Source organism: Dermacentor albipictus, chromosome 4 (genome assembly GCF_038994185.2).
Source record: "Dermacentor albipictus isolate Rhodes 1998 colony chromosome 4, USDA_Dalb.pri_finalv2, whole genome shotgun sequence".
Taxonomy (NCBI): Eukaryota; Metazoa; Arthropoda; class Arachnida; order Ixodida; family Ixodidae; genus Dermacentor; species Dermacentor albipictus.
Window position 1 is genome coordinate 99,095,076 of NC_091824.1, and position 13,064 is coordinate 99,108,139.

At 44.3% G+C, this 13,064-nt stretch overlaps 1 protein-coding gene across 1 annotated transcript in view; it reads right to left on the reverse strand.

Annotated features, from left to right (window-relative positions):
- The window catches only part of LOC135904608 (uncharacterized), a 44,714-nt gene extending 32,975 nt beyond the window's left edge, over window positions 1-11,739 (reverse strand). The window contains exon 1 of the mRNA XM_065435461.2: window positions 11,395-11,739. Within this exon, the coding sequence (XP_065291533.1) occupies window positions 11,395-11,491 (97 nt within the window). The 5' untranslated portion in view covers window positions 11,492-11,739. The remainder of the gene's footprint in view (window positions 1-11,394) is intronic.
- Between the last annotated feature and the right edge of the window lie 1,325 nt (window positions 11,740-13,064).

Consider the following 13,064-nt stretch of genomic DNA (forward strand, 5'->3'; position numbering starts at 1 on the left):
GAACGCCACGTTCAATGGAAACAAACACAATCGCACGCAGTGAACAGTGGAATCGTGTTTGACACTGTACTTAAAATGGGGCATAATCGAATTTTCTCTAATGCAAAGAAATATTTACGGGAAATAAAAATTACACAGAGAACGCGCCAACATTTGTCATCGCAGAAACAGCTACTCATATTCAATACTGTTACAGGGAGAAAGTATATGTATTTAAAATATATACAGTTACAAGGTTGTAGGTCAGTAGCCAGGGTAACACTATCTACCCATCGTCGAGACACTTCAACCTCGTCTTCACCTCCCAAAGTCCTTTTGTCCACAGCGGCATAAACTCGTACGTGACATTAACCCCCGGTGGCAGAAGCCTCGTCTCAATGCTTCCTAGGGTGTCGAATTCGTGTGTGAGTTATAGGGCTTTGGTCGCGAAACGTGCACGATATCAGTTCTTGGTGGGGTAGAAGACGTCGAAGTCACAGTTGATATCTCATATGTGAGACTGGTGCCTTGGCGAAGAACACGCGAGGACCTGACGTATCGTGGCAGCAGTTACTGGCAAAATGTTATCGGGACAAAAATATATATTTACAATATGTAAAGTTACGAGGTTGTAGATCAATAGCCAGGATAACACTATCTACCGATCGTCGAGACACTTCAACCTCCTCTTCACCTCCCAACGTCCTTTTGTCCACAGCGGCACAAACTCGTACATGACAATATCATCAATGATTAGGTAAATATCCTAATGCATACCACTGAAATACCTCCATATAAATGTTGGGAACTACTCCGAGCTCACTTACGTGTGAGATCTTCACGAGGAAGGCGCTGTTGAGACTAATCGCAACAGTGAATGCACTACGGGGCATGTGTACGCTTTCGTGCATTGAAACTACCTCAAGAAGCAAACTTTGAACACAAAAAATTGGTAAATATAAGATTTCATATTCGTCGACATAAACGTGGGGATTGCAAAGTCATCTCGTCCAATACGCTTGCTGGAGCCCGATAGTGGAGAATCATGTCGTTTTCACTAGATAGTGCGCTGCCGAACATATTGACTTTGGACGCCACAGAAGATCGGTAAACCCTTGCTACGACACCTTGTGGCGTCGTAGCAAGTGCTGTAAAGAGACTCGTAGCTCGTACTTTCCCCTCTTTATTTTTTTGTTTCTTTTTTTCACTAGATGTACCGCAAAATATACCGTCAACTTGACAAGATGAGAATGCATCATGAATTCTATTCTTCAGGTTTCCAAACTGCCGGTCCATGAGGTACAAAAGCGGTGTTATTTTATTGCGGCGTGAAGCGCTTATTCGGATTTTATTTATGACATACCTGTAGAAACTCGGACGGAGTGTACTGTGCGTGTTTTCTGCATTGATGTGCGCAACGTGGACCGAACTGATGCTTCAGGACAATTGCCGTTTACTACTTCCTAATAGATAATAGCATCAAACTGTTTAGTTTGCGCATACTGCTTTGAACAATACATTATATAAAATGCTAATTCTGGAGAAAAATGAAGGAGCTCATTGCGCTCACTACGGCTCATGTGTGACATCTTGTACAACTTGGACACTAGACACTCGTGCACCGACTGCAGCCTAGAGAGACTGACACTGCGTTGATGCTGTCACGGTTCCCTCGCAATTTTTAGAGACAGCAGCGCTAATTGTTTTTTATACATCGTAGCATTGCATAGCCGTTAAGAGTACCTACAAAACAAGATACGTTACAGCGGAACGGCAATGACCTGCTTCTAAATTCAGGTTCTTGTGATTTGAAAAGCGAAGCTGTAAATATACATTTTCAGCGAGTCCTAATATTCAACTAAACAACATGCGCGAATAGTAATTTCCGTGCTCTCAATAAGTATTGTCTTGATATCTGCTTTGGACTCATTAAAGTAAGCGTTCAGAAAAGGAAGAGGAGGTTAGACAATTAGGTATATCTTCTGAAATGGTTCGGTGACGCTGTCTCCACTTTCTCTTGCGGATGGTGAATTCTTCGTTCACTTCGTTCAGAACATGAAAGAAAAAGTAAGCATGCAGTCGTATACAAAAACAGCTGCCGCATTTCGTTACAACTACCTACAGCTACGCCAAAGCTCTTGCAGCCTTCGTACAAAGACAGAGAAAAATGTAATGAGAGGAAAATTAGGAACCATGTTACTATTGAGCCACCTTATTTTGCTCCAACTGTTTCCGCCCCACGCTCGTGGTTATCGACGAGCTGAAACACGGACGTCAAGTCCTCCCTGCACCAGCCTCACGAGGGCAGCTGGGCGTTGCACTTTGAGACTTCGATCGCCCGAAAAATGACTGAATTTTAAAAAAAAAGCAAATCGGAAGTACGCGGGGTACGCGGAAGGGACAGCTTGGGCAAGCGGGGAAAAAAACAACAAGGAAATGGCAGTATGGGGAAGCCAGTGAAGCGCGGCGGTAAGTTCAACAACGCCCCTTCTGTATTGGAAATCGACGGAGAACGCACACAGAAATCGAAGCACACTCGAAGATGGCAGGGGTGGGGCAAGCCTCGTCTCTCGAAGTGAACCCACGGTATTTTGGCCACGTCGCACAAGAGCCCTAAATTTGAAAGGAAGAAAAGCTAGAAAGCGGTAAAATTGTAGGAAAGCTGTATAATAGGCGATGAAGGCTGCTTTAGGCCGGACGAGAAGCGAAAAACGGCGAGCAGAACGCAAACCCTGAGGAGCGAACGAAGCACCGGTTCGGCGGTGATCGAGCGAAAATGATTCGCGCAGGGCTGGCGGGAATGAAAGGAGTTTGCAGACCGAGAATGGATCAAAAAAGGAAAAGAAGGATAAAGAACAGAATGACGGCAAGCGTTTGCGCAACTAGTCATTAAGAAACACAATTGGAGCGAAGCTAAATTAGCATGTGTCCACTAAGTTCTGAAGATGATAATGAGCTTCCAAATCATTCGCTTTATCTTGTGAATCACTCCGATAAGACAGTTATCGCTAGCTCTGAAACTGCACTACTTGTTCCGCCAGCTAGACATTCCAGCTTGCAAAGCTGTACTATTCCCAGAAATTGGCTTTCTGATCCGTCTTGGTCTCCACATGGATACGAGTGATGAGGCGAAAACGACGGCGTGTGGCGAAACGGACAGCGCCACCGACGCATTCCGTGCAAGCGTGGAAAGAAAGTCACTCTCTCACAAAGGATCATTGGGGTCCTAATAGCTCGAAGAAGCCGTTCGGAACAGCCGTATCTGCAGTGCTGCTGCGGAGACAACGGGGTGATTGCTTCAGCCAATGAGCTTCTGGAGCCGACGAGCACCCCTTTCTTCGCACCAGCCCTTAACAAATTAGCCGCTTAAATTTGCGCATCTCGTTGATCTCGTGAGTGGTCACCAAAGTAATTACGCCAGAGAAACCAAAGCGCCTGTCTCTTATGCGAAGTCGCAAAACCGCGAAAACTCACCATGTGATAGTGACGTGTACGCATTAAAAGTGCGTTATTAAGCTCAACAAAACAGATTTAAAAAATATAGTTGGACATTCCCCCGTTCCAGAAGGATAAAAGATGCGGGCTCATCGATCACGCTGACACTGGCTACAGGAGCTGCAAGGGAGAATAGATTTATTTACAGGTAGTTTTTTAATTTTTTTTTTGTGGGGAAGTATAACATTTTTGAGACCTTTAGGCACGTATACACCATGGATCCATGACTCTTTTTCGCAAATAATTAATTCTAGCGGCATTTTTAACTTTCTGGCTTGCACCGCACCGCAATTTTCGTCGAGCCACCACAAGCTAAGTAAAGCGAAGCGGGTCAGTCGCAGACACCAGCACCACTTTTCTCATCCAGTTATCTACTTTCACTGGGCTAGCTCCAGCCAAACCAAAATCCTCTCTCATTCTGGGTGCTCCCTTTCTCTTTCCAGACAATTAAATAAGAACGACCATTCAAGGTAGGCAATGCTAGTCGCTGTGAAAGCAAACCTAACTGACCTGCTATTAACGAGAGGACCGTGTGAGTGGGCGGTTCGTACAACGCTGCGGGTGACTGCTCGAGGCTTGCGTCAACGATTGAGTAAATTTTATGTCAGAAGATTTACATAAAAAAACATATTGCAATATTTTTACGTTACATGACGCCGGGCTACCTTAGCAATGCCAACTCTTACAAAAGAAATCCAATTTGTCATAGCTGTTCACGTGGTTTAACGCGGTTTAGTTACAAGGCACCGTTCACTGAATTACGAGTAAAGTCAGCTTTCAAGCGATGGCAAACAATGAATAAAATAAGAGGTGTTGCGCGGTGGATAGACTATTAAGCGGGGGAAAAGAAAACAAAACGTGTTATTCTCACATGTTCTCTTTGTGGTATATCCACTACTGTTTACTGCTCATGAAAGCTGCCATGTTATTCACGTCGAAACGGCTACGTGTCAACTACACAGCAAACAAAGTGAACACATGTCTTGTCAAAATGCTTGCAATAAAGAAAGACTATTAACGCTCTTCAGCTCGTATAGGGTCGTTAGGCCCTTTGCTGTCATTAATCTCGCCGGAGCAGAGAAAGGATATTTATATTTATCAGCGCATTATCACCCAGGCGTAACGGATTCTGGAGCCCACGTCACAAGGAAACAAATGAACATCACCGCAAATGGTACACGCGGTTGTTCTTCGGAGCTTGCCATAGCTGCTGTTTATCGATTAAACCCATTTGAAATCAAACGACAAATAATGAAAACACTGTTGTATTTGAAGAACATATTTGACGTGTAAGAAGAAATTATCGTTAGTGATTCTTCTTCGTTTTATCAGCCGACTAATACCAGCCATTTTTCTTATATACTCAACGCTGCACTTTATGAGCTTTTTCTTCCTTCACACTCATTTTGTTGGCAGCAGGAAAGTCTACGTAGTTTCACCGCCTTATTATCTCATGCTAGCTTTGTTTCTCTAGGATAGGAGGGCTATTTCTATGGTCGGTGTAGCTTTTTTGTAATGAAGTTGTGCGACTCCAGCGTGAAAGAACCTGCTAGAGTTGTCCTATTCATTAGAGGACATGCGTCGTTCACTGTGAAACTTGAGCGGCTTGTTTTCAATATTTCTGTAGGCTGTTGGAAGTCCCGAATAATATTTCTTCTCTGCATTTAGAAAGAAATTAGCTGTCTTTTATTTTACTTTAGTTCAACGGAACAGCAGCCTTGGTGAAAGAGACAAATAGCGTAAGTTTCTTATCTTTCAAGTTTAATGTTCTCGTTTGACACCGGATACTTGGAAAATCGTTTATCTTTTCCAAACCTTTTTGATAAGCGAGTTCGCTGCGCCATTCAGATAAATAGAAATAAGGTTAATTCACATTTGCGTGAGTAGAAAGCTTCTGGCGTTTGTTAATGTTGTTATTCGTTGATGTTCAGTCACCCAACTGCTATACTTATTACGTTACCAGCGATCTATGTCAGAAAGCTGTAAGGTATCATATATTTCCCAGCTCAAGCATATTTGTTGATGGTTAAGCATGCTTACGTTCTACAAGGCATAGAGAAGTAGCTATTAAGGCGGCAGTGCTGAAGCTGTGCTAGAATTAGAACTAATGCACACGATACATTGAAATCAGCCTCACGCTCAAGCTTCTCAGACGGTAACAATATACGAAAGCTACGTGATATCGCGAGGTCGCACATGATAGAGTCACTAATGCGCTGCAGGAACTGTGCCGTTGCAGAATATCAGGCGTCCCACAACGCTGACTTGATAAGGAACGCTGACTGCGGCGTTACAGGCGTCGCGCCATGATTGCGAGCTAAGGGGGAAACCGTCGGTATTTGTCAGAGCCGACGTGAAATATGAGAAAATTGGACCTTGACGCATACTGTCCGGTCCGCTCATATCAGCGTATGCACCACGCATGGTGCTGTATGCACGACCCACCTCACCTGAAACGTTAGCGTGTGCAGGCACAACGCAGCAGAAGGCATGATGCTACACCTTCGCTTCGCCGCAGTAACGATGAAGTGGAGCATTACGGTGCTTCCACTGTGCCGTTTTTTTTTGTGTGTGTAGCCAAACGCGCTGCCCGTATAGTCATGTATTTCGACACGTCCTGAGCCTCCACGCGTGGTGTGCACGTGCACCGTGGACACTCTGACAGCACGGCGACGGCGTAAATACATCTCAAGCAACCGCCTAAGTTGTTGCCACAATAAATAAACAACACCAACAACAACAAAGAAAAAGAAACTCGTATGCCATGTTTTGTTTGCTTGTGAAGGAGTCCCACGTCGTCAAAGTCAAGCTGGAGCTCTGCGCTAGCGCGTATCTAATATAATGTATTTTTCAGCGCAACGTCGACTATGCGGTGAAAGTGTCTCAGAAAGTTTTGTCAGGCTAAGGCCGAACGCTCCTGATCCGATCGTCGATAAGTCAGCCCGTGCAGACATTTCATTATTGGAGATATCGTGCTTGTATCGAGCGGCTCAAATATATTTGCCGGTACTAAAAAGGACCTCTTTCCTAACCAACTCCCCGAAAAAGCGAATCGATTTTATCGTGGAGCGTCTGAACCTCTTTTTCTTATATATATTTTTTTCTTTCTTATCAAGTGAGATATTGAACACGTAAAACAAAATAAAATGTAGTGTTCTTTCTAGGGAAAAAATCACTAGTAGCATGGTGATACAAGTTTTGAGGCAACCCATAAAGCAAGGACATATCAGCGTTACCTTAATGAGATTTACTGCTGTGTACTGCGTAATATTAGAGAAAGGCATTGCATATATGGCCGCGTTTGCTTGCGCCGGTGCGCCGGAACGAACACCGTGCCGGAGACGGAGAAACAAACGATCTCCCCAGGATTCAATTTCGGGTCGCTGCTCCAGCTAATGCGATTCCAGAATGTGAAGAACCTTAACGAGCTCTTTTCGGTATTCAGGGCTTTTCAATCTGCGCCGGAGGCGGCATTCTCAAAGAGAAGCTATTGCTGTTTAAGCAGGGAACTTTTTTTGGGGTGGGGATCTAGTCTTGGTGCTCTGTTTTCATCGTCACGATTGCAATAACGATTTCATATCATGGATCATTCACAAAGTGGATTATAACATTTCTCAGCGAATTATCTGATTCTTTGTTTAAAACTTTTCCTATAACTGGAAATATTAAAAAAACTTACAACACATACCTGAAATGTGCTTGAAGAAGCATATTTTGTGTAAAACGCGTAATACATTTAGCTGCAAGATGAAACTGAAGCAGAACTGAAACAACTTCTACCGCAATATAAAAGCGACAAACGTTCCCTCGACAGTACCAAGAAATTTGAGCAACAAGAAAACCTTTCATTTTTCGTCTCTATTCCGTGTTGGTTCTTTCGGTGGGTGTCCAACAATTCTTTCGTTTTATAAATTTATAATATTATAGAGGCATAGTTTTTGAGCACCCAAAGGTACGAGACGCAAAGCACCGTGTGCACAAAGGAAGGCGAGAAAGGTACACGAGAGAGTGGAAATGAGTACTAAAGTACACAAGCGGTGCCGCGGGACTTCCTATTTCTAAAGCTTCCTATTCTTTCATTTTCCTTTCATGGGACCTATTTTTACGAAATAGTTGAGTGGTTTGCTTCAACCAGTTCAATTTCTTGTAGGTTTTTACGGTACAAACGAATGTATTATTGTCGGAAATCCCGGCGATACCTTCTGCACTAAGCCAGCGTTCAGACTTTGCGAAGAGGGCCCTTCGTAAATACGCGCTAGTAGGTATAATTTTTATCTGTGCGCTAGTAATCAGCAGTTACGTTTAACAAAACTCACTTGTTGACATAAGCTCAATTTCAGAAATGTGCTAACAACGTGGGGTCCAATTCACAGCTCTTCTCTCGTACGTGCTCTTTACCATCGTGTGGCTGCAATTTTTAATGTTGTGTGTATTATGAAAACTGCTAGCAATTTGATGTTACGAACAACTCTAGCGTAAAGGTATTTTCGCGTATACAGACCGCTCGTAACACAGTTAGCAAGCAGCTCCATGGAAAATGTCGAGCTGAGAAATCAGCAGCACGCGTGTAAGACGCTATAGGCCGCTTTGCAACACTTACGACTCGAACGAAATTAAATGCAGTGAAAAATACCTGCATCTAAATAGACGGAAGCCAAAGCTCCTTGCGCAATCGTGAATAACCGAGAAGGAGTGGTGGAAGCCTTCATCTCATACAGGGCGCTATGCTTAGTTAAGAACTTGTTTAAGGGTGCTTCATATAGCTCCTATCAACAGACAGGAAAAAAGAAAGGAGTTCTAAGCGGGCCCGGGTTCAATTATTTCCGCCAGCTTCCAACGGCTACTTACTGTGCGCTAGAAATAAATCTCGAGCTAAAGTGGTGGACTTAGGTCTCCGCCATGCTTTTGAGTATATATATATATACGCCACGCCAAAAATAGGCTAAAGAATAACTGCCGTCCCTTGCCTCGGCTCTGCACTTTTATAGCTCCTTCTGGACGCCCCACCCAGCGTCGAGAATTTTTGATAAAGCACTGTAATTTATGTTTCTCTACCGTCTACTATAAGGCCATGAAAAACCACGTCTCTCTTTTTTTACGCTTTCTTGCTTATGTCCGCTTTGCCTATCACGTGGACCTGCGCCGTTCCTTGGATGCCGAGTAAAGAATAGATTCAAGAACAAAAGTGCCTGAGGTAAATATATCTTCGACTGCCGACCCAGTAAATTTACTGCCGCAACTTTTTTCGAACTCGGAACTTTGAAGATAGGGCAGAGTGCAAAACTGCACCAGTTCTCGTTCAACGCAGTCACGCGGAGTAAATTGACTTGGGATCTAAAAACTTGAAGCCAACAATTTTAAGCGAGAGTGGGGACCCTAGCTGGCATTATTACAGAATGGCACAGTAAATAATTAATGAAGTTTCATAAGCATCACTGGTTCTTTTTGCTTTAAGACTTATCATGCAGTTATATGGATTTACATGCGCCAAAACCATGACAAAATTATGAAGCGCGTCGTCCTGGGGAACTACTGAATAATTTTGACTGCCTTGGGTTCCTTAACGTGCATGCAACACACGGCACGCCTGCGTATTGGCATTTAGCCGTGGACCAAAATGCGGCCACCGCGGCCGGAATTTGATCCCGTTCCCTCCGGCTTAGCAGCGCTACACCAAAACCAGTACGCCACCAAAGCGGGTCATTAAGACTTAAACACATTGTATAGAGAAATAAAACGGTAACGGGAAATTCGCAGCACTCATTAGGAATGTTATCTTTCAAGAGACGTTCATGATTGTATATTTTTAACACTCTCAAAATACCTGCCTTTGCCCTTTCAGAGACTATACTACGGAATGAAGTACTCGATCCTGCCATGCTTATTCAGTCTATAATGTCCTGTTCTAGAAAAGAGGATGTTTTCCTTTATAAATTCTTATGAGTTACTACGGTAAATTTTTGTCCTAGCTGTTTACGTTTAATTTGGGCATTCCAAACAGCATTTCATAGAGCTCTTCTTCTTTGGGGGAATATTGTTCAAGATATCTAGTGTGCATGAGTTAATGAAAGTGAGTGACACATTTGAAGTCTTGTAAGTCGTATATAGAAGAATAAAGGGAAATGATAGGTGGAGCATCTTTCGAAACAATGAGCATTGAAGCTCGTCTGCACCGAATTGTCTGTTGTCAACCCAGAAAGGTTTATTGGCAACAGATTGAGGGTATACTAAACGCAAGGGAATAATAATTGCTGATCGAAGACACACTGATGCAACTGAGGCTAACCCTTCGCGGGTTTTTTATTCAGCCCTGTGCTACGCTCAATTTTATGTGTGCTTAAAGAAAACGCCGGGGCTTCTGGATTTCTCTTAATAAGTACTTCAGCCGAAGTACTTGGTAACAAGTAATTCAGCCGCCCGTAAAAGCTCCACTGAAAGAGCCTACCGCGTTCTACTTCGTAACACTAATCTGAGTGCCTGTTTTCTTTCAACATAATTGAAATAACTTACGCTGAAGCGTTTCTCAGGTGTTGTACTTCTCGAGCCACTGAGAGAATAATAATTTTACGAGCGCCTTAGCTGACTACAGCATGAACCAGATTTTAGCGCATTTCACCATGCCCATGTAAGTTTGGCGAAATATTATCTTCATTACGCACTTATATGGTCACTCCAAGCGTATTCTTGCCGTCATCGTTTCCATCTGCATCACAATGAGATTGAGTGAATTGAATTGAATAGAATTTATTGATAGGAAAGAGAGAGAGGTCGACCTGAGCTAGTGCGCTCTAGTCTGCGAGATTGAGTGTATACTTATTATGTGTATACTATATACAATGCCGTGCTATATGAGATGTGGTATATGCGATTTACATTGCTACACGATTCTATCACTAAAGTTGCTCACGCCAGGTCTTACATTCCTGACAACATCATTCCTCAGAATTATGAAAATAGCAGCCCACAAACGGATGTCATGAAACAAAACACCGACATCGCATGCCTGTTATCCTAAATCTCCTCTGAATTCATTATTAAAAGCACAAAACAATAACAGCTAAAAACCTGAAAATGACATAACTTTAATGGTACGGCTGTGCATGACCTCCGGGATCAGCCGAGCAACAGGTTTAAAATATACCCGATACGGAAAAATTTTAGGAAAGTCGCTAGCAAGGACGTTGGCTTTAATTATAAAATTCAAATGAAATTATCCGATGACAGCATTCAGAGAACCCTTCAGCACAACTCGATTCTGCTAGTCAGCTTATGTTTACTTCAATTATTATTCCTACTGCAGCTACGAGTCTCATTCTTCGTGTAATATTCAAACATGTTGCTGTCACATTCCTTACTTAGTCCTTTCGGCGAAACTGTGATATGTTTTCTCGTTCACATTGCAGGTATAACTACTGCAACATGTTAAACAAACGATATCATGTTCTATTACCGACTTACTAATTCTTTGTCCTTGTGTAATTTGCAAAATCGAAATTTGGCCATGAACCTTCGTGGATGCGTATAGATGAATTACAATCACCTGTAGTTTTCTCCTGCGCAACCGAATTACGCGACCTGAATTTCACCATGCGCATGTTTCACTCCGCTACTAACGAAATATGGCCGACACGACTGGGCATTGAATCAAGAACCTCACGTCCAGTTGCCCCTTTTCTTAAGTACACAAGAACTTGAGCGCAGCGCACGTTTGAATAGAAAACCTGCGATGGGTTAGCGTGTCTTCTAAGGGTTAATGTGTCTTCAATAGCTTTCAAAGTGCAGGTTCTTAAGTAAGGAGCAGGCATTTGCATTGCGCGCCAGTTGTATATATTGTCTTGACACCGGCATTAGTGTAAAAATGACACGCAGAACTCTTTTTATGCAACAGTCGTGCAAAGTATTCTCGACGTTGACACTCACCGACAAAGCACAAGAGCATCAAAATAGCGGTGACGGCGGAAGAAGACTGCACGATGCCAGCGTATTCCAGTCGCATGGCTCCAATTCTGAACAACATAGACTTGTAGGCAGCGAGAGAGAGGGGCCGAACCGGAATGCAGTGCAATGTTATGGGCACTCAAGGCACCCTACCCGTTGTCGTCACCGTCATTCGCCACCGTCAATGGTGATCGCGTATGCCGAAGTCAACGAAGGTAAGCGTGGCCGGAATGAGCCGGCGAGGCGCAGGCAATCCCTAGGAGCCGCATATTAGGCACGCGCGCGCGTCTGAACGCGGGGCCGCGAGGAGCAGTCGCGACCGCCGCCGTTGACTGCCGAACAAAAACCAGGGAACGTAGCAGCGGTGGGTTTGGACCGCGCTCGGTTCCCGAAGTCCCCGCTAGGCGAGACGCGCCCATCGACCCACTCGAGGGGGAGCCGTGGCCGACGAAGAAGTCGCCATCGAGTGCGACGCCCTAGCAGTACGAGTATTTCGCGTGCGCGTGGTGCCCTGCGGGTGGCGGGCAGGCGCAATTGGCTTCGCCTCATTGTGCATTCGTATGGGGAAAAGCCAACTTAGTAGAAGTAAAAGCAGAACGTAAACTTCATTTTCAAATCAATGATTCGAGTCCGGCGTCTTTTGAGTGAGTCTGGGCACCCGCCGCGGACACGGTTCCGAGACCTTGTCTCGAAGCGGCTTCCTGGGCTCGCTGGTCGGCCCAGAGTTGTGCTGGCAGGTTCGAGCTGAGCAGTGCGGTCTTCAAGCACGAGCGGAGGCAGGGGGTGGAAGGGACGGAAGGGTGCGCGTATCCAGGACCCGCCCGGGCAGACATGTGCTCAAAAAGCTCGACATCACATACCACATGCGGCACGGCATCAAAGTCGAAATTCCAAGAACCATACGAGAGCAACTATACGTACCCCCATTGCCTCGCAGAGTGCACCCCCAATACCACACGAGGAGATGTAAAGCCATGGCACAACACATGAACCAAAGTCACTCCAACGACGAGGAGAACTTCACCAACGGAGCTACTACTGCTACTAACTTCCTGTGCCTTATCGAGAAAGGAAGTGTTTCGTAGCGGCAGTTACTAGCCACTGAGGCACCCAGTTCACAAGCATCACCATGAACACGGCACATGCCGAAGTGGCAGAAGAAGCAGCCATAGCACTGGCTCTCACAGAAACCAAAGCTACATACGTTATCTGCGATTCGAAAATGGCTATTACATCTTTTATTACAGTTTTTGGCAAGTTATACGGGGAAAACATTTCCAATAAGATATTTTCATTCTCTCTTCGGCTAGTAGCGTCAGAAACGGTGGTAACAAGATACATTACTCTGTCTGCAGCAGTACACACATTCTTTCGTGCGCTGGTTCATGACGTCACGACTCCTGAAAAAGGACGCATTTATGTTCCAAGCCAGCGCTAAATTCAAAGCAGATGGAAGTTTTATCTTGCGGACGAGGGGCAACATTCTACTTATCTAAAATTATTATAAAAAGAACTACAAATTTCGCCCGCATTTATTCTGCTAAATATATTCGATGCGCTCTGGGCACAGCTCGAAACCCTAAGCTGAGGAGCTTAGAGTATGCTCAATAGGTTAACTTATACAGAAAAATGCGACCATCATTAGCCTGATG